General features: G+C 38.3%; 1 protein-coding gene and 1 long non-coding RNA gene across 2 annotated transcripts in view; one reads left to right on the top strand and one right to left on the bottom strand.

The window, feature by feature from the left end:
* Positions 1–5,171: 5,171 nt before the first annotated feature.
* On the top strand, positions 5,172–7,930 carry LOC137996609 (uncharacterized). The gene is made up of 2 exons (XR_011122342.1): positions 5,172–5,275; positions 7,690–7,930. It is a non-coding gene; the product is annotated as an uncharacterized lncRNA (long non-coding RNA).
* An 11,222-nt stretch (positions 7,931–19,152) lies between these two features.
* The window catches only part of LOC137996567 (uncharacterized), a 3,407-nt gene continuing 59 nt past the window's right edge, over positions 19,153–22,500 (bottom strand). Inside the window, exons 1-2 of the mRNA XM_068842024.1 lie at positions 22,164–22,500; positions 19,153–21,909 (exon numbers count right to left, since the gene is read on the bottom strand). The exon at positions 22,164–22,500 is cut by the window's right edge and continues 59 nt beyond it. Of these exons, the coding sequence (XP_068698125.1) occupies positions 21,172–21,909; positions 22,164–22,454 (1,029 nt within the window). The 5' untranslated portion in view covers positions 22,455–22,500 and the 3' untranslated portion in view covers positions 19,153–21,171. The remainder of the gene's footprint in view (positions 21,910–22,163) is intronic.

Consider the following 22,500-nt stretch of genomic DNA (forward strand, 5'->3'; position numbering starts at 1 on the left):
ATGGAATTCAGCAGAGCCTCCAGCTCGCGCCTGCGCTAAAATTTGAGAAAAAGAAGTCGTTATAAGATTGTAACGTTTGACCCCAGCGCACAAAACTTCATAAGGTAAGATCTTCCGGGTTTGTGTAGTCCTAAAAAGAACTTTTATTGATGACATTTACTCAAGGGCATTCTTAGGACTACACTGACCTGAACGATCTTTCGTTCAGTAATCTTTCTCTGCGTTGTTATAGCTACAATTTAATTTGAAAGCAAACATTACTCGTCTGCTGAACTGTGCGCATTTCATATTGCAGTAGACTTACAATAATCTACTCATATATCTACATGTGGTGAGGTTGTTTTCAATCGGAACACTTCATCCGTATCTATATAATAAACAGAACATTACATGGCCGCTTAGGGAAACGAATTTTCTCTTCTCCTGCTGATAGTATCTCGTTCTCCCACGAGAGATACTATTAACACTCGAAGATAAAATTTCGCGCAGCCATGTAATATCCTCTGTATTTTCAATCTTCTGTTTCAGGTGGGTCAAGTTTGGAAAAAATTAGATGATGATTTTAAGTATAGTTGTACGCAGATTTCAATGTGTCTAGGGCCCACGTAGAGGAATGGCCAAACGCAGCAATTGATGTTAAAACGGGGGACAGAACAAATCAGTGCCGAATATGAAAGGGGCGTTGTGACTAGACGATTTGATCATGGCGGACACGATGGTGTACCAGTCGAAACAGAAACTAAAGGAAACGCAAGGTCACTTTTTACGGGCAATGTGGCCATTGCTTTTTAACAATGTAGCATACTGTAAGGAATGAGGTTTTTAAGTCTTTAGTAACGTAAATAACCACTGATATTGCACGATTTAATGTCAATGCTTTATTTAGATGTCCTTGATCTGGATTATAGAATCGGAGTTATAGGATTAAATGACCAAATGAATAGAAAGAAACAGGCAGTCTTAAAATCTGACTGGATGAAGGAACTGAAACAGCGTCACGGCACGGTATTTTATTAATGATAGGTACATCGAGGGAAAAATTTGTGTAGAAAACTCTTCTGGTGACAGAATTAGAATTCGGAAATGTTGAGAGTATCCCCAACAATGCAGGTACCCATGACATGGTTTTGCATATTTAAGAGTTCCCTATGTTGCGATAATTTATTCGAAAGTTTACTAACACTTTGAAAGAACTGAACGTAACGGTCTCAAAAATCCAGCAAAAATATGATAATAACTTGTGGCCTTTTTCTTCAATCCAAAGTCGTGTTCAAGATTGGCTCTTTCGAAACAACAGCCTCTTTTGGGACAGAATACTGTCGCGAGCCTTTAATATGTTAATGTTTCATTGGAACAACACCGATCGTTTGCCTTGTAAATACTTTAACTAATGTTTGTCTTCATTGTTTTCTAACAACACTTGCTGGTTGTAGACTGAGTCTTTCAATCTCTAAACAGTGATTTGTGCCTGACAAACAAAACGTCAAGCGTGCTTGCACAATGTTCGTCAATTAACAAACTGTTTCCCATATGAATTCGCCTCGCGACCCTTAATCAAACCAAAGGATTATCCTTGACGTGAGATAAATTAGTCACGTTACGACCTCTTGGTGAAAAAACGGACTTAATGCCCGGGACTTAATGCAAAGGCAGACAAAAGCTTTCCCTTACTTTTCCGAAAAGCTCCGTGCTTCAACGTTAGATTGTACAGCATTTAACGTGTGACAGATGGAAAGATATCCTCAACAATAATGTTGAACCCCGAAAATGAAGATTTCCGATTACCGATACTTCCTTGATTGTGACGTTACGTTCCCATGTACTACGCTCTAACCCTAACGCTAAAGCCATTTTCTGCTCAATATCATCAGTCCCAAGACTTACATGCGGGCATTTGGTGTGAAAACGTCACATTACCCATTCATTCCGTGCGCGCCTAGTTCTGCGAAACCGAGATTTTTCTGGTATACCAGATCACTGTAACTCTATACACACACAAGATAATGCCTCCTCGGGATTTTGCTTCAAGGCGAAACCCTTGCAGGAGCAATGATCATCAGTTTAACTTGATTCTCTCCAAATATATATCGCTTTCACATATTAACTTTCGTCGTATCTATATCTTCTACATACAAATATGAACTCACATAATAACCAGCTCCCAGGTGGCTCAATAGCTCAACTGGTAGAGCGCCGCATTAAGATTGCAGAGGTCAGGGGTTGAATCCTGAATTTTTCAGGCTTTCTTTTCTTTCTTACTCAAGTAACGTTAATTAATAACTGTGACGATAACGTCCTCTCCGCAATTCAAATATGTATGGCTGTCATATATTAACTTTCGTCGTTATGATGGAAGAGCTGTGCAAATGGAGCCAACAGTGTTGCGCTACGCTTCAGCGATCACGGAACAAAAGAAATGTTGACAGTTGTTGGCTCAAAAGTTTGAAAGGTTTCAAACTTCGTGCAGCAACTCCCAATAACACGCAACAACATGCAGCATGGTGTGCAAACAGACGGAACATGTAAGGGCCTGGCTAAACTAGGAAACATTGTCGCGGACGCAAATGTTTCACAGTTTGGCCACTTGGGAAACATTGTTGCGGACGCAAATCTTGCTTCCCAGATGCAAGAAAATGTTTTTGAATCAGGTCAAAAACAGTTTTGCTTCCCGGACGCACATTTTTTTTCTTGCGACACAAATGTTTTCGATTGTAGCCACCTAAGCAGCAATTCCAGGGAAACAACGTCTCCGCAACAATGTTTCCTAGCTTAGCCTGGTCCTAACAATGTTGGGAATTGTTGGCCAACAATGTTGCGTCCCTTTGGACAGAGCTTTAAAGGCATACCCAAACGAAGAAACAATGTTGCGGAAACATACCCTTCCAGCAGAGCCTCTTTCGATCTTCCAAGATAAGTTGGAAAGAAGAAAGAACAACTTTCCTCTTCCCGACTTATCTAGGAAGATCGAATGAGACTCTGCTCGCTAGGTAGCGGAAACATTGTTGCGGAAGCAAATGTTCTTCATTTTGCTGCCACAGGAAGCATTTGTTCAGAAACATTTTGCTTCCTCAGCAAATGTCTCCTCGTTTGCGTGCCAAGGAAACAATTCGGGAAACAATGTTTCGTCGTTTGCGGATTACATAAAAAAATATATATACGCTCCATAAGGCGCACACTGGATTGCCTGTGGTACGTGTCTGCTAGCGCGACATGTGGGTGACCCCTCAAATGGTCTTAATGACGCCCCACTTGAAAAACTTAACTGGACCGCTGCAGTTCAATACCACCCAATTCAGTGCCTTTTGTTTTTGGCAACCATAAAGGTGCACGTGATCACCTCTTGTCAACTGAATGAACTACGGGAAAGCATGTTAATCGTTCGTCGTTTTCAGAGTAAAACAACGTCTTTGGTTTTTTAATTTTGTTCTAATATTTAACTGAATATTTACATTTCATCTGTCGGGTCAGGAAGCCCTCTTTGTCGGGTTCCTGAGGACGTATCTATTTTGACTTCAGGGTGAACTATTTACACAATCGCGAGGTTGAGCGGCCATGTAACTGAAAATCTGAACATCCATGAGATACTAAAACAGACTTGCGAATTGTCGCAAATCACAATACTGACAAACACAAGAGCAGAAGAAATGGTTCATAAATATGAAGTTTGTTATTGGGTGAGAGTAAACGGATATATTGTCACGCAAATGATGTAATTTCATGACACTTAAATTTCGCAAAAAGCGTTAGTTTCATGTGAACAATCTTCGCACTAGCAAGTAAATAAATAAATAAATAAATAAATAAATAAATGGGCCATTCCCGAGTTGCTGTTTGTCTCGGTTTCGAGGTGAGTCTTGGTGCTCCACTGTTGTAAAGGAAACGAGTTTGATTTGCATAAGAATTTGCAACACTTACTCATTACCATTTGAATGGTTTGGCACCACTGAGGACTCGCTTTGAAACTGCAGAAACTCGGAAATGGGTTAAGCAGTTATTTAAAGAAATATCGTTGTTGGTACTCCCTTATAAGGGCTTAATGGGGACGTGCGGACAGCCAGGGTATGTTTTTCGGGATTTTTGTCTTGAACAGGGTATCGAATTTATGATTTCTTGTCTTAATCAGGGTATCGATTTATCAATTTTTGTCTTAAACTGGGTTAAATGTCTTAAACAGGGTATCAAAAATCGGAATTCTGTCTTAAAAATGGGTAGGAAAATCAGCGATATTTGTCTTAAACAGGGTCAGGGTATGAGGGGCCGCGCCGCACCTCCCCAACCAGGGATACATCGAGTACCCCCCCCCCCCCCTTCCCCCGGGGGAAATTTGCACAACAATCAAATCACAAAAATAGCAACGCACGCAACAAATTTAGTCGCATTTACCTCTTCGTCGAATTCTCATGCTTAAAAAAGGAATTTTTAGTTGCGCGTGTGACCCGTTGTAAATAATTTCTCACAAAATGTTCCCGAATTGTTAAGTATCACAACAGAAGACAAGAAGATTATTCTAAAAGTTTGTTCTACGCAAAAAGTAGGTTCTGGAGGTAATTTTGAGAGTGGCAATCAAGGTTACGGCAGACGGCAAATACAAACTCACGAGACGCACATGGTATATTTGATTAAGTTAACTCACCAGAAAGACGCTAACCTCATTTTGACAGGAAAATGCTTTACTATTGCCATAAAAACTATCCAGTTAAGCTCGTATATTATACAACATGAATTCATAAAGGTCACCTTTTCCAGCGAAATATTTTTTAAACAAATAACATATTTGCTATTAGAGGCCCTTCCTATTTCATTACGTGCGTGAAGACAAGAAATTCAATCGTGTCAAGTTACCATACGCAATTGTAACAAAACAAGCTGCCAACACACTCCATGTCAAAAACGCAACTAAATAAATTTCCCACCAGTATTCAGCATCAAACTCTTTACTTGAATTATCAAGCAAAAAATGAGCAACAAAAAAGTGTTGATCTCTCTCCAAATTTCTAATTTTTTGGAAGTCGAAAAAGTTTCGGTCATACCCAACTTGCAATGTGTCGCCCCTGGTGATCCCAGAACCCTTCGTGTATATGGCACGGATCCAATTACTTGCAACTCATTCATTGGGATCTGGTCTTTTGTCACCAAACTCCCTCAGCTCAACCGTAGTACGTCACGTGATCAAATTGTTACAGATTGTACTTGACTTGAGGACAAACGTGAACACGTTGCAAGAGTTTTCGGTGAAGCGTTCCAATTTCGTTCTTGTGAGGGACCTAATGTGTAGGTAAGCGGTACCTTGTATTTAATTCATTAATGTTGCAGTGCCTAGGTTCAGGGTTCCGTCAGTGGAAAAATGTGTTCGCCCAATATCAATTACGGTATGGTCGCATTCTGATCAATCGGCTTGTACAATTTTCTGTGCAAACATTTAGACAAGTATCAGCAAGTATGCACCAACGAATGAATATCTGACGCCATCAGTGGACATCGGTAAACAATACGCAACAATGTCGATTTAGATACCATTTTGTTTTTTTAAAATCTGCACATACCCTTGTAATGTAAATCACAAACTGATCCTCGTGTAGCTGGAGTGTTTCATGAAAAAGTAAACTTATCATTTAAAAGCTCTTGGAAAAATGATGTGATAAAAGTGTTTTAAGGATCATTTCAACCGTGTACTTTCCACTGAACTGAAGTAAAAGGCTCGCGAATAAGCTGTTTGTTTCAAAATTAATTATAGCAACATGTACCGATTGGCCCACTCATCAGTTTAGTCACATCCTCCCGCTTCATGTAAGTGAACTTTCTAATTGTGTAAATGGCATCAATCGATCAGTTGCGAATCACTTATTCGATTTTTTTTATTGGTCATTTTTTAATCAGTTAATTTTTCACTCAGTGAGTGTCAAAATCGATGACTTGTGATTTACTCAATCAATTAGTTTTGTACCTGATGTTCGATCTGTTGTGCCTCTGACATTCAATCAGTTCAGTACTGATTTATTGATCAGTTATGTCCCAGACAGTCCATCAGTTGTACTGATTTATCGATCACTTGGGTCCTTAAAGGGGCTAGGTCACGCAATTTTAGGCCATTTCAGCACTGATCGAATGGTCATCGAATTAACTAAAATATCAAAATAACTGTTCAAAACTATAGAAGAACTCTAAGAAAACACAGGGAAGCCAAGAAGGGACATGGATGGACAAAACTGGAGAGGATTGGAATGGATTGAATAGGGTAAATTTGAAAAATGTCAGCCCACCTTGTTTCAAATTTATATCAGTCTACATCAAAATGTCATTTACACAGCTGGAAAATCATTCTCAGTTGTTATGTGGCCGTGATTTTGCAAATGAAAGACTCTTGCTCTGTCAATTTGACGTTTAGAGCTCATAATTAACAAAATTAAAGAAAATTACCTAAAATAGTGTGACCTAGCCCCTTTAATATCAGTTGTACTGATTTATCGATAAGTTATGTCCCTATCGGTTTATCGATCAATTTTGTGCCTAATATTCGAACAGTTGTACTAGTTTATCGATCAGGTGTGTCTCTTACATGTGATCAGTTGTAAGTGTTGTCCGTAATATTCAATCAGTTGTACTAACGCTATCCCTAACCGTAAACGATCTCAGCATATTTTAGTTATTAGTCATGGTAGGATGTAAGCTAGCTAAAGTTAGCACACCTTTATGCTATATATGCTGCCCTATGCTAGTTCTGTTCACTCCCTCAGGAAGTCTCAGTTTCAGAGGAAGGAAAATAAATGATAACTATACAATGTACAACTGCAAGCAATCTTCTTGTGTGCCACTCACTAGCCCTTGTGGAAACATTTATACTGTGGACTCATGCTGCTGCAAATCAGTACAAATGATCCATAAACACTAGTACAACTGATCGAATATGAAACACAACTGAGCCCGGTTGTTCAAAAGCCAATCATCATTAATCCCAGCCAAATAAAAATTAGCCAAGGAGTTTATTTTTCTACTCCCAAATACTGTTCAACACTGATATTTGCAAAACTTTACATTAGCACAAGCTTTCACCAAACAGTTAAAAACATGAAACAAAAGTTTACGCTAATCGTGGATTAAGTTAATCAGCTTTCGAACAGCTGGGTTCTGATCAATTTGACCCTGGTGGTCCCTAGTTCTACTTCTTGGCTGCACTTGTAAATAGCCAGCTGCTTTGCCTTGAGGCCAGTTCAAATTCGTAACAGTACTGTAGTTGTGGTTTTTGTTCTGTTCTGTTGTTTTGTTGACTGTGTGTCACTGGCACCAAACGCCCCTATGGAGAGTGGTCAATTATGTATGTATCTAATGTATGTATGTATGTAGTGGCAAATATAATAAGTAAGGAGACAATGCAGAGGTTTCATTAGAAGCCAGTCACCGGTGGTATACCTCCGTCTGTTTGTCAGAGATTTGTTTCCCCCCCCGCCGGCCACTCTGCCTTGATTTTCACTCAAACCCTTGTAAAAGACAAGAGTGACCACCGTTTACATTGATTAACCCAGTAATCTACTGCAAAAGTTATTGAAACCCCTGCAATGCACACTATTCTCATTATTAACATTCCGTGGCATTTCTTTGTGTTTCATGGTTGACAGCTATTTGAAACTACCACAGATTGTCACATTTTGGGGGACCAGTAATTTCAATTGATAATTGATTCTTCTTTAACAGGACTCAGGTTTTGAGGTTCAATTGAAGTCAAAAGGAATGCTTACATGTTTAACAGAGATGTGAAAATGTATTTGCTGTTCCAGTTCAAATATACTTTTTGGGAAAATTACTAGCAGCAAGTTAGTGTTATTCGAAAATGTAAAACTTATTATTTTAATGTTTCTTCTTGGAAATTAGCATATGTATTAATTATTATGTTTAATTATAATGCATTATTAAAATTTCAATCTCGGTTATTGCATTTCTTAGACTACCTTTTCTGATTGGCTCACTCAATCTTGGTTATCAGCTCATAATTATACTGTAATGACCTTATATGGAAACTAATTGTGTCTGTCGGTTTGTAAAAAGCGAGAAAACATCCTGTAGTCCTGTAAGTAAAACAGTTCAGAATTTAAATAATAAAAATTTAAGAAAACAGTTATTCCATTTGCACTTGTTGTACACAAGACTGGCTATAGCCAATTTGGCCTTGTTGGCTATTTACCATCTCATATCCAATGCACGCTTATGGAATGATTGTTAAATAATATATTTAGATTAAATGAGAACTGTAACAGTTTTACCGGGTACAGTTTTTCGAAACAGAAAACTAGGAATAATGAAGAGCACAGGCTGCCTAGAATAACCACAATGGTTAATGAAACTAATCACAAATTTATAAGTAAAGGAACTAATTTCAGTGAGAACAGGCATTTTTAACTCAGTCGATTCAGAGTACTTGTTATTTTGAAATAAGGTGAAAATCCCTTGGATTTATCTTTCTTTGTTTTGCATACTATCTGTTATTTTGAAACCTGCTCTGTTTTGAACCATTTCAATTTCCCTTACACTGAAAAATAGCTACAGTCTCAGACATAAATAGTTGGGACACTTCATGCCAAGATCTTCTGTTCCCTTCTCGTGCGTTCCCTGCCCCTCTCAATGTTGTTTATAGCTGTTCAGTCACCAAATCTTTCACACCAACATTGGGAGGGAAGGAAGAGGTAGACGTGTCCCAACAATTATGTCTGGGACTGTTGGTGTTAACTGTACATTTACGTGGAAGGCTAAATTCCACACACTTTAATTCAGGCTGATGCCCTTACATTAGTATATGCCCAATTTATCCTTATCTGTGAAATCTAGTCAACACATAACAATTTAGAGTAGGCAGTTCAATATTCTTTTCTCTGTAACTAGCTAAGTAGTAGGAAGGATTATGTTTTTGCAAACGTTGGCCATGTAGCACCCATATTTGAACAGACTTAACTGATTAGAGTGTAATGTGAAGTGCTAACTTAAGTTTCTACCCCATATGAACCATGTGAGCGTTAGCCCTACTGATGGAAATGGGCCCACACAAGGACAGAGAAAAACTCTGACCAGGGTGGGAAAACCCTGGTCCCACCCTGGTTAGAGTTTTTCTCTGTCCTTGTGTGGGCCCGTTTCCATCAGTAGGGCTAACGCTCACATGGTTCATATGAGGTAGAAACTTAGCACTTCACATTACACTCTAATCAGTTTTAGCTAAGTAGTAGTCATGGCATTAATTTCTGCCACTATTCCTGGGAGACATGAACAACAGAAACAATTATCTTTTAGGTGGAATGGTGGATAATATTGTTTAGTATCATCCAACTAGTGGACTAATGAAAAATCCTGCATTTTGATTGGCTACCCTACTAGAGGAGTATCATTAATAGCCCTTGAGTAGTGAAAAGTGTGACTTCTTCTATCTTTTTATTCTCAAATGAATACTTCTTCAACTTGCATTTGCTAACTTCATTATTGCCTTTTCTGTGCGACTAGTTGGGTGATACTAAAACAACAAAAATTATTAGACCCTTTGCCCTCAAGGACCACGGGTTAATAGTCCATTCGGCTTTGCCATATGGGCTACTGACCCGTAGCCCACAAGGGTACGAATCCTAGCATAACAAATGTGATCAAATGCTTTTGAATCCAAAATTAAGGTAATGCTTAACATCCTTTCTGACTAAGTCAGGTAGGAGGCCTTCATTGTAATGTGCATGAGTGCTGTTGTGAAATGGTAATTTTCTTACATATGTTTTGGTACCAAGAAAGAAAGATTCTTATGCTTTGATAATTATCTGGCAAAGGGCTCTCACAATTTGAAAGATGTTGACAATAGGCTTCAATGTTATTTAAATTAGCTTTTAGTAACTCCAATAATAATGTTGAAAATCATATGCATGTACTGTTTATTTTAAGATTTAATATTATAAATTATGTTAAATATTATATAAGCTTACATATACTTGTATTATATTGTATAATCTGAAGACTCTTACATTAATGGTAATTCTGTAATAATAATTTGTTAATAAAGGTATCATGCATTAAGCTTTTTGGAGGGTTTGTTAATTTAAGAAAGTTATTTATACTTTTCCAACTAATTTAGTTTTGGGCCATTTATAATCAGTGAAAAAGGGTAGTTACCTTTTTAATGATGTCTTCCTTCCCTGTCATGACTGCCTTTGCGAGGTCGGATTTGGCTAAGCGAATTTTCTCCATCACACCTGTAAATTTTGAACATTTTTACAGAGGGGAAAAAATTATGACTACTAAAAAGTTGTTAACTTTTGATTGTATTAATGTTCAGAGTCAATGAAATCTAGATAATTACCTGGCTCTTTTTTGAAGATCGATGCTGCCACTCAAATATTAAAGGCACGTGCGTGCGTTTCTTGACGACTCTTCTCAAAGGCATCGTCAAATATTCGTCACGAAGTGTCACTCTGAAATGTCTCCATTTCCAACTTTTTGCAAATGCAGTCTCGCAATCTTTTATTTTACCATAACTTTTGGTTAAAGCAACGGTCATGGGTAAGCATACATCACCGCTATCAACCCTGCATTTCAAACAGCAGGATTGCAATGTAGGGTTTATAGAGAATTTGAAATACATATGTTTGTCACCCAAATTAACAGGTATTTAAGTATTTACGTCTTTGCTTAAATTTCTATTGGCATTCGCAACCGTTGTGATCGATTTTGAACTTTGCAGTGTTTTCAGGTCGCGCGAGACCATAAAAAGAACCAAAATCAGCGCCAAAGCTTCATTGCCTACCATTAAAAGTTGCAGGAAATTTAAGTACTTTCCAAGAACTTAACACAAGGAAAATCAAGGCCTTTTCAAGGAAAAATGCAATTCAATGACTTTTCAAGACTGCGAATGTGAAGGTGCAGATTTCTTCTGTTGTGGGGGTTGGGAGGGGTCACCCAAATGTTCCTTTTTTGCTAAAATCACGTGCCAATCGATGTTATGTAGCACAGTTAGTATAACTCCAGAGAAACAACTATCGTTCTTGGAGAGAGGCAGGGACATTATTTTGTGTTGTAGCATTGAAAGGGCGTCCATAGTTCACATGAAATCATTTTGTATGAAAAGTCCACATGTTAAATATTAAGTTAAGATGGTTATGAATAATGCAATGTAGGCTATCAAAGCTTGGAGCCATTGGATATGTCAAACGCCACGATTCTGGCTTAGGTTTTGGTGTAAAGCGGCGCCCCTATAAGAAACTTAATCACGACAGCACTAGCACATCCACCCACCCCCTGTCCCCCTTCTCCAATTCCTCTAACGAGCGAGAATATCACGGCGTGTCATTATGACTCCAGAGTGTGTAGTTCCGCTTTTTTTTTTTTCATCGCGGGTATAAATATTCATTGAAACCGCGCGTGGGATGATTAAGAAAACCCTATTATTAATCAAAGTTACAAAAGTGCCCTAAAATTCTTAAGGAGCAACCAACGTTAAAATCCACCATTCAATATACAAAAAGGTAATAGAATAAAATAAAACCCATCAATGTATTGTTTTAAAACTCAACGTCATCGATTATCACTCGAAAATCCCAAGTTTTGCGTGCTTAAATCGGCGTCACATGAAAGGGCACTTTAGTAACGAAATGCACTTGCGGGACCCGGTATCCAAAAAATTTACATTAAAATCGTAAACACCGACTTCTAATGATCTTTTGCGTTCAGAACATAGCTTGTGTGTTTCTTCCAATGTTTCAATCAGTCGGCCTGAGAGTCATGCTCATATTTGGTGATAAAACACGTAGGCGCTACAAATTTAGCCACCGATTTGTTTGCGACGTCTTACAGACATCGCAAGTACATGAAGATGTATATATATTCACGCCGTTTTTTGAGCAGCAAAAATCTGTGAAGAGATTCGATTGTGGAAAGTGAGGGAATGCTCAAAATATATCGTAGACCCCAGATATCCTCTATACCATTTGAAAAACCACTTAGAAAAAGGTTTTTTAGTACTTTCCACGGCAAGGGGCACTTTGGCAACAAGTGAGGGACATAAACTGATATAACACAAGGAGTTTCAAAGAAGTACGGCTGAAACGTGAACACATAGTAGCTTACACAAGGCTCCTTCAATCCATGCGTAAGAAAAGTTGAGGTTGATTTTTGTTTATTATTTGAGACTCAGAGACTTGCCTGTTACTAAACTGCCCTATTTTTAATCTTTAGAGAGAGAGAGAGAGAGAGAGAGAGAGAGAGAGAGAGAGAGAGAGAGAGAGAGAGAGAAGCAGTCCTTTAGGATGATGGGAATGTCTGACTGTAGTGAAAACCCTGGTGATCATGAATCAACAATAGTTAATATTGCTTATTGAGATACACATGTATGTTACAGGAAATACTGTATTATTGGAAGCCCCAAACCCGGTAAGACCTTTCTTTGTTTTTTTTTTTTTAATTGGCTTACCCATGACTGATACAGTATTCTTTGAAGTTGAGCATGTCATCTGTTCAGGAAAGCTAGCATATAATAGAGCAGGGCTGACACAGTGGTGAGAGCACTCGCCTTCCACCAGTGTGGCCCAGGATCAATTCCAGGGTTTGATGCCACCTGTAGATTGAGTTCATTGGTTCTCTACACTGTGAGAGGTTTTTCCGTGGGTACCCTGGTTTTCCCCTCTTCTCAAAAACCAACATTTGATTTGGTTTGTTGTGATTTCAGTTGATTTGTAATAGAGCACTCATGCTCCGCTAACCTTGAGACTTCAATAAAGTTATTACTATAATTATTAATATTATTCCCACATGCCTTTCAGTCCTTGAATTATTTTACAAAAAAAGAAATCCAAGGTACACTCTAAAAGCAATATGACACTGTCTACAACAAAGTAACAAAAGTAACATCAAAAGGGGTGGGGTTACATGTCCAATCCCTCCTGGCCATAAAGTCAATATAAGAAGCCATTTCTGTCAACTTTCCAGGTCCAGAAGCAGTTAAAATTGCACCTGTTCCAAGGTGGGTGTGGCTTTCTAAAAGCACTGATTCAGCAGCTGAACCTATGAGCAAAAGCATAGATTTGTCTGGTGGTAAGATCAATACTGCCGCTAGCTTGGCATGGTTTGAGTTTGCCACCCGACGCTGAAGTTCACCTGCAAAAAGAGAAAAACTGTTGAACTGGTATTCATCCCCACATTTTACCACTCCTGAAAAACCCAGCTGTGGATGATTTATTATCTCCGGTGCACTGTATGTTGGCTGCTGACTACCAAGCCAGTTGTAGCTGTGGTTTCCATAAATCATAAGCTGTTTAAACATAGTGATAAACTCTTTCGGTAAGCTACGTGGGGAGGGCAAAATCCAGTTAGCAGATGGTAAAAGATAATTGACTGCACCATACACTGCAATAATAGTACAGGCATTGCTGCCTATTTGACCAGGTGTAACTGTTGCCTGAGAAACAGAAATGAGCCATTCAGTTACATCATGGCTGAAGTGTGTTTCCCGAACAACAGATGGACCCTGTGGAAAACAAGAGAATGTTGGATTAGAATTTGTGGTTGCCTGTGGTTGGCTGGAACACCAATGACAAGAACAAGGTGTGGACTGTCCTCCAGTTGTACATATATTTGAGGGGCACACATGGCAAGACTTACTGATGGTCCCATTTGACATAAGCCTTCGATGACCTCGCTGGAGATGACCACAAGTGGTACAGTGGGGAGGCCTTCGTTGGGAGGATGATTGGCGTGGTATCGATTGAGAAGATGTCCTTTCAGTTGTTGTCCTGCTTGCTGCTGGAAAAGGGGAGAGGACTGGTGGTGGTCTGACAGAAAGGCCCATAATCTGGAGAGTCAAATTCTGAAGAATTTGATCAACATTAGCATTGGCCAAAGATGTTAGGAGGACATCGTCACTGTCACCATCATTTCCAATGTTATCATCATCATCATCATCCACAGCAGCTGTTTCCATTTCCCCAGTGTCACCATTTTCATCACAGCCACATGCATTGTCTTTAGGATGAATGGATTTGTTAGCTATGGTTGCTAAGGACTTTATTGCAGTTTCAATCCCAGGTCTGCAAATGGGGCAAACATCAACCACGTTCAAACATATTAAATGAAAAGAATGCCAGCAACCCTCAAAAATTTTCCATGGTGTGTCTTCCAAGATATTTGCAACCTGGCAGATCACACCTTTTTCCCTGATCAGGATGGGGAGAAAACTGGAAGCCTAAAGGCATGAAGTCAGATTTCATAGGGACATCTCCAAACAAGGCTGGTACTTTCCATAAAACAAGATCCTTTCTTTGTCCTCGTGTTCTAGGTATGGGACAGGCTGCCTCAGTTTCATGGGAAATTGAACTTAATATGTTGACAATTATTGATGCAACCCTAGAAAATAAAGTATTCAATGAACGCCGACTAAAAGCATAATTCTTGGAAGGGGTAAAAGATGCACGAAAATTTCCCTGCCTTTCCCCAGCAGCAAAAAGAGAAAGCATTTTCTCTCGCATTTGTTCAACGCTGTCAGCTGGATTGGTCAACTTTCTGGCAAGGCTGTGGACAAACTCAACAAAATACTCATCAACAACATTGAGTGAACCTGAATAAAAATCATAAATATCTTTGCAACCATTTGTCTTCCAAAATAAAATATTACTCAACCAAAATAAGGGAGCTTTATTGTAGTTTTTTCTGTGGAAACAAAAAAACATAATCCAAAGCCTGAAAATTGAACGAAAATAGTCATCAAATCTGTTTAATTTGAACAAAATGCTGTAGCTGCAGAGTGCCAAAGGAATGTAATTGTCCAACAGGTTTAACAAAATGCCATACTGAATATCCTTCACCTGCGCAAAAACAGACTTTACCACAGTCCTTACCAAAGTCCATCCACCATAAATCAGCTCCAACAAAAACTGAATCCTCCATGGCTTGGGCTTGTCTGCTAGTTTTCTGCCAGGAAAAACAGACTCATACACAAGTCTCATAAATGGCATGTAGCCCAAAACAATATCTTCATCAGCATTGAGGTCCACATGCAATGGCCCTAATGTGGGAATGACTGAACTGAGTGGATGCCGGGAGCAACCCTGGGGGACATTGCTTTGGGATGTTGTTGCTGGACTGGCTTTCTTATAAACTATTTGCCTTGGAAAATACTGGACAGGCCAGTCTGCCGGCATTAAAACAACAAAGTTTGATAGATAGTCTCTCAAATTAGTATTTAACACAATATCAAGAGCATCTTCATAGTTAGCCTTACTTTTTAGAGGTAACTCAACAAAATCAATCAAATAAACATCCTTAAAGGAACGTAGAGAATGAGTACCCTGTGTTTGATAGTCATGGCTTTCCATTTGATGCCTTGCCATGAGTGGATCAAAAAGTGGACATGTCAACTCGGGCATTGATGAGCCAAATGAAAAGGAACATATTTGATTAAAAAACTGGTCAGAGCACAAGTTAGTTAACAAAAGATTTGCATCAATGCCTCTTGGGTTATGAATCAAATTAACTGAATTAAACGGAATGGCTGTTGCTTCTTTCACAATCTTTATAATGATGGTACACATGTGGTTCACTTTGCATGTGGTTCTGTCATCAGAAGGTCTTCGAATGGAATGAATGTTGTGATAATCATCTATCATCAGGGTAATGACATACTTCTTTTCTATGGCTTCTTGGATGGCATCAGTGTATGTGGAGATATTTTTTTTAGCAGTGGCTGCCCGATTCCTTGAAATGACTTTACTTGAACAGCTTGTTCCCAACTGCCGCTGAGTCTCAAGACCACATTCAGTAAGATTACAAAACTTAAGAAATAAACCGTTATCTTCTTGAAAAAAATTACACTTCTGTGAATAACCAAAACATAGCTGATACAAAATAACAACAGTCCTTTTCTGATTTAACAAAATTCTTTCTTCAGAATGGCGGGAAGAGGTCATACATGATAAAATAAAATGAAAAACATTTGCTGCACCGGCAAGGGAACAGAAGTTTAAAAATTCGGTGACGTCATAAATAGGTGACTTCTTCTCCTCTCCACAGTGCCTTTGGAGTGCCTGTTGTAAGTTTCGCACTTCTTCTGCAAACCTCTCACCTAAAAGACAAAGTTTGAAAAATTTCTGCTGCTCCTGTTGCTTGGTGTTGCCAAGAGTGTTACTATGTCACTAACTATAGAAACATGAAAGGAAAGTTCTTGCTCTCAAATTTAATTCAAAACGCTGAAGTAAGCTAAAATTAAAATAACCCGGCTGAATGCCTTTTTCTAAAATACAACTGGCCATCATTTAATGTTAAGTTAATACCATTTTATTAGAACAGCTGACCTGTAACTTTCAGAAACTCGTTGTCGCTTGTTGAAGGCAGCACCGGGCAAATTTCTTCCGGCAGTGTTTCTATATTTAAGAATTCAGATTAAAATACTAACAGTCAAACAAAAACAGCCGAATACGATTTAAGAGTTAAACGTGCCAGAAACTCTAATAAAATTAGCATACCTGTTTGAAAGTGGGTTTCGCTAGCTGAAGTCGTCGTTGACGCGAACACACTTGATTCCCCGGTGTCATCACCTTTTCCCTCTCTTCTTAACTTGCAGTAGCACTTTCTGCACAGTGTCTTGTCTTTAAAACTAATATAGGCGCTTTTGGAACGCGTTTTTTTGCACTCAGTGCACTTGTTGCGGAACATTTTTTCCGCAGTACACAAACTACGGGGGTATACTCGAAAGCCGGCAAAAGCAAAAAACTTACCAAAAAATTCAGCTTTCCCGCCCAAAAACACCCTTTGTCAAATATTTTCCCGCCATTCTGAAGCAGTGGACGAAGCCACAATTTGATACATTCACCTACAACTCTAGAACAAGCGATCGAACAAAGGACACAGGAGATCGCTCCTTCGGAAGCCATCTTTGTTTACAAGAATTTTAAATTGCGCGCGGAATAAAGAACTGGGTACGAGGTACAAAAATCAGCCAATCAGACAAAAGTCTCCTTTGTTATCCTTGTGCTATCAACAAAGGAGACTTTTGTCTGATTGGCTGTTGAAAATTGTAGTATCCAGTTTTCCAACCGCGCGCTGTGATATAAACAAAGATGGCTTTCGAAGCGGTGATTTCAACCTGTGCTTCTTCGATCGGTCTATATAGCTTCTGCCAGTTGAAGGTGGTCATTTATAGTTTACGTGATAGGGAAAGATTCTGCAAGGGGCATTTTAGTCGGTGGGAATTTTTCTTTCGTTACGCTTCTTGTAAGCAGCCCTTTTAGTCTGCTCGGGGAAGCAACGCCTCTGAAGTTGCTTCGAGTCACCTTTTATACTTTTTAGCTTTACTTCTCCATTTAAGTGAACAACAAATGCTCAAAGTGCGAAAAGACCCGAGCAAAGGCCAGATTCCTTTGTTGGGAAGGGAGTACTATCTAACGTTGTTGCGAAATATATCCCTCGAGCTCGCAGGCTTCGATATATCCAACTTGAATGCAGCGCTGGAAGGATGTCACTTCATTCACTTTCTTTCATTGATCGTTTAGAGTTATGAAATGTCCTCAGTCCTTTGAAAGAACATCTTATCTCAACAGATACGTCGACAGAAATTTAATACCAGCCGCTATTTTGTGTATGTGTCTGAGGCCAACCTGGTTCACTGCATTTATCTCATGTGCAAACACTCTCAAGATACACTACCTTAAATATTTCAAGAACTTTCATTTAACGGAACCAAAACATTATTCTTAGATACATCAACTGATCATGAAGGCATGTTTGATAATATATGCTAAAATGAGTCAATAATGAAGTTCCAGTTTATTACTTTATTGGATAATTCTGTCCTTGATCTATGGTAACTCCATTAAGTCTAGCCATAGTAATTATTCATTGTTTTCATCATTTATGCTACCAGCGAATTATTCAAAAGTGATGTTGATGTTCTTAAGAAATCTATACAATAGTGACGAATGATGTGGTCACTGCCATCAGACTTGTAGGTTGTACTGAAATGAAATTTTCTGAATGAGTTCTCTTTGGGGAGGTAAAAATTACACCCACATTAAATGTACAATTAAAATTGGGATGTCTGGAAATACATAAAGTAGGTCTTGTCTTCTGTGCAATGTTTAAAATTAAAAGGACAATTAAAGGCAAAGGAGACTTTGTGATAGAACTCTGATACAATATTAACTACTCATTAATTTCGATGTGGGCAGTTCATGCTCATTCATATTCATTGCTCACTTTTGTGGTAAGTTACTATCTCACTGCAGAGAATAAAGTAAATTTATCTAAATCAGGATGAAAGTGTACAAAATGTGCAGCCATTGATCTTAAATGTTTTTAGTCTATTAATTAACCCATTGACCCGTGGGGGTTCCCTATTGAAGAGTAAAATACCAAGTATGGCCGGTTTTGGCCGGTTTAGGGGTGAAAGGGATTTATATTATAATATTATTAAATATAGTACGTCAATAATATTACCGTATCAGTAATTGAGCCAGTATTTAATAACTAATATGTACATGTCCCAATAAAATTTAATATTGATTCCAACAGTGTTAAGTAATTAATATACATTGATTTATGATGATGGAACATCACACACCATTTTGTGTTCATTAAATTTATTTTTTACTTCATTCTTGGTGTATGGCAACTTATAGTAACTGCAAAAAACTTGCAGAAGAAATTGAAGAGAAGGTATACCTGAATATTATGGCTGTTTTGTGTGTCAAAAAATTTAATTGACCTGGTTTTTGTTTATTTTTGCTGCCATTCCTTGCACACAGTCACATGTCTCATAAAACTTGAATGTGCAGACAAAGGTAAAATAATTCACTGTACAAAGTTTAAAGAATTGTTATATTTGTATTATTTATTAAATGGGATTCCAAAAGCAGAAAGGTGCAAATAGTGACACACACACCCATGCAAGGCAGCCACACAAGGAATTGAAAATTTTAAAATATACATTATTTACAAAATATAATGTACAATTACTTATCATGTAAATCATCATGAACAAAATTATTATATTTTACAATAATTACTTGTCATGTAAATTTTACTATACAGTTTGTAATTATCTTTAAAATTTCAATTACTACAGTTTCCCTCAAATTTAAAGTAAGAAATTTATAAAATCGAAAAGTGCAGTGCAAAGTTGTGGTAAGCAGGCATTTTTATTTGTAAATATTACTACACTAACTAAACATTTTTTATGTAATTAAGTATAATTTTTAATAGCTGGGACTAATATTTATTGCAATAAAAGCAAGAGTCTTATTTGCAGTACATTGCATTTAAGAATGCATTGCATCTCAAGAATTTGACCCAGAGTTGAATCAACGCATCACAAAGTGCCAAGTTTCGATGAAATTTAGGTTTACTTTCACAGGGCATTTTCGTGCGCCCTGCCACTTTTGAAGGAAAACTTTCAAAGCAGTTCGATTCTTCACAAATATGTGCGTTCCATACTAATGGCGATCGCTGGACAAAGACATATTTGCTGAGATTTGACCGAAAGTAACGTGAACACTGACGCCATTGTCTGATTTGGGGTAAGAAAATTTCAGTTGCGCGTCAAATATACACGGTTGTAGTTCTCATTTCAAGAGGAGAAAAGACAAAAAAATGTCCAGACGGTATGAAAATCACACATTAACAGTACAGAGACTTTTGATGTCTTAGTCCAGAGAAAATAACACTTGATGGTGGAAAAAACAAGCACTGTTTCGTCGACAAAGAAAAGCACTTTGGTAAACGAAGAAGTCGAAACGTCGGGGTTCAGTATTCGCTGTGCCACTTTTACCGGGAGTATCTCTAGTCAGACCTTATCTTTGGCTCACAAAATATCACCTGTTGACGGCTTTTCGTGGACGAACGTCGGAGACAAAAGTCCTGTACTCTTAATGACCGAGTTCGGTTTTAACAGAAAAAGCTGTAAACCGATTGACATTTTGCAAAATGACTCTTTCGTCCGGATAGGATGTATTCGCGTCAAAGAGAGAACAAACGAAATTCTTCTGTCATGTTTTTCTGTTACTTACCTTAACTCCATTCATTGATAAATTTTAAGCTGTGACATCCTTTGAACGGTTTACCAGCTCATTTACCACTGACGCGCCATAAGCAAATCCCGTCAACCTGGCAAATTTGTTTTGCATTCACTTCAAGCGCGGGTATCCACGTGAAAAAACCACAGCGGAAAATTTTAATGCCGGTTCCAGTTACTTTAATACGTAACATTATTCAATATTGTGATTTGCACATTCAATCATGACCATACGCGTTGCAAATAAGGCAAAATTTTTCCAACTTCGCGCAATTCTTTGACAAGTCTGAGCACACCGCATCATTCTAAAACAGCCGATCTAAGCATGTTTCGTTTCATCCGAGATAAAGGACTTTCCCAAGTAGAAGGAATTGCCGAGGTCTTTCTAGCTTTTGTCCATCTTCTTTCGGTATTTGTACCACAAGTGCATAGATAGCATTGAAAGTGAATGCTGGTACAACTCATACTACTTGAAGTTCTGGAAATAAACAGTTTGCCAATTAAATTAAGGAGTGTATACATTTTGAAACCCTGAACAAATTTTGTAGGATCATCAATTACTAGGGGGTTTTAATTATGTTGTTTGCATTTTAGAATTGATTTTTGTGAGAAAATTATTTCAGGGACATTAATTAATGGCAAAAATAATAATTAAATCAAATTTCCATAAGTTATTTAACCCCCTCCCTCTTGCAGCAGGGTTTCCATTTTCAACAGGTTTTCATGTCTAGGCTGTTGTTTTTGTACCTATATACAAAAAGGAATGGATGTTAAATATAATCAGATCATGGCTGTCGAGGCAAAGAATAAATTTATTTAAATATCGTAACAATTCTTTCAAACAACAACCACTTGGTTACCATAGTAACTCAATGTGACAATTTACTATTGATAATTATTCAGCACATTGTTAAAAGTTACATTATATTCACTTTCAAGAAAATTTAACAAATGGAATTAAAACAACTATGGAAAAGTTGAAGCACAGTATGCGCTAAAGCATATTCAGGCACTGTACAGTGGCATAACATACAGTACTACACATTTTATTATGAAGTAAATAATAATGTACCATTGTTAATAAAATATTTTTTGAATTAAGATTGGCAGAAGTTACCTAGATACAAAAGTGGAAAGCAACTATAAATCAATGTCTGAGGAAATTACAGAAAGTCGTTATACTGATAATTTTTGTCTGTTGGTAACCACTTGTTAAGTTTTGTGATGGTAACTGATGAAACATATTTGAACTCCCCCAGTCCATAAATGTACTTCCACTCAATACACTTGAAGGTGATGTTCTTTACTTCATTTTTTTCCAAAGCATCCATTGCTTTCTTGACTTTAACAGCAGGAATATAGCCCACAGGTTGCCAGGTGCTGTCGAGTTGCACTTGAACAACAATGGCATTTTCATCTCTTGCATTTGCAGGCTCAATTAAAAGTTGAATTGAAGTATCTCTCTTCTCCATAGATAGTCTTTTGCAACGTCTTAACGCATCCTGGAAATGTGCATGATACGTACTGCCTTTCAATTTAAAGTATTCGGTAAATAACGCCGGCGTTTCATCAGGATTGTCGGAATCGTGTGATGTTGGCGAGTTCACATCCTCGTGGGACACATCGTTGTCTGACTCTGACTCGCTAGAATCGCTTACAGCTTGCGAATTATTTCCGTTCGAAGAACTCTTCACACCAATATTTCCTACTTCGGGAAAACTGCTGCAGTTACATCGAACGAGTTCTACATCCAGCCAAGGCATTTCTGGGATGCTATTATCTTCTTCATAGTCGAGGTACGGCCGAAGGGATGTTGTCACTTGTGACATACTTGCCATGACTTGGAAATCAAAAATTACAAGTACCAAGCGGCCTTGGTCTTGATCGTTTTCATCTTCCAGCTGTTGGAGTAAACGAAAATAGTGTTTATGAAAAACAGGGAAACCGTTGACATGCTTGTCTTTTCGCTACAAAGAAGAATACGTCGTCGGCTTAAAGAATATAATTTAGCGTCGATTGATACACGAAGTGCGATCTAAATCTACTTCGATCACGGCGCGTTACGCCAAAGTTTTCCCAAAATACAAAGAATTTATCCTTCAAAGTGTTATGAGCAGTAGATATGGTTAAAGAAATGAAGGAAAAATCGATTTACCTTGTGAATACAGCTTGATTTGACCTTGATCACCGCCGGCGAAGCCTTCGCTTCAAGATCGCTCAACGTTTCTGTTCGCACAAACAAGCAAAGACGTCGCTCTCGTAAGTCTTTTGGAAACCTAACGTGTCCCAGGACCGTTGGGAATCGGCAACAGGCTAAGTTTGCAGATTTAACATAACTCCGACTGTCTAAGTCTAAGCAATTGACGTAAAGCAATGGCGACGGAGAGAGCACATCAGCGTTCACTCCGAGAAGCTCCATCGCAAATGAGAGATCGCGCGTCAACATCGAGTTGATAATATAGTTGGAAGCGAGGCATTATGGGAAATCCGAT

This window comes from Montipora foliosa, chromosome 1 (assembly GCF_036669935.1).
Source record: "Montipora foliosa isolate CH-2021 chromosome 1, ASM3666993v2, whole genome shotgun sequence".
Taxonomy (NCBI): domain Eukaryota; kingdom Metazoa; phylum Cnidaria; class Anthozoa; order Scleractinia; family Acroporidae; genus Montipora; species Montipora foliosa.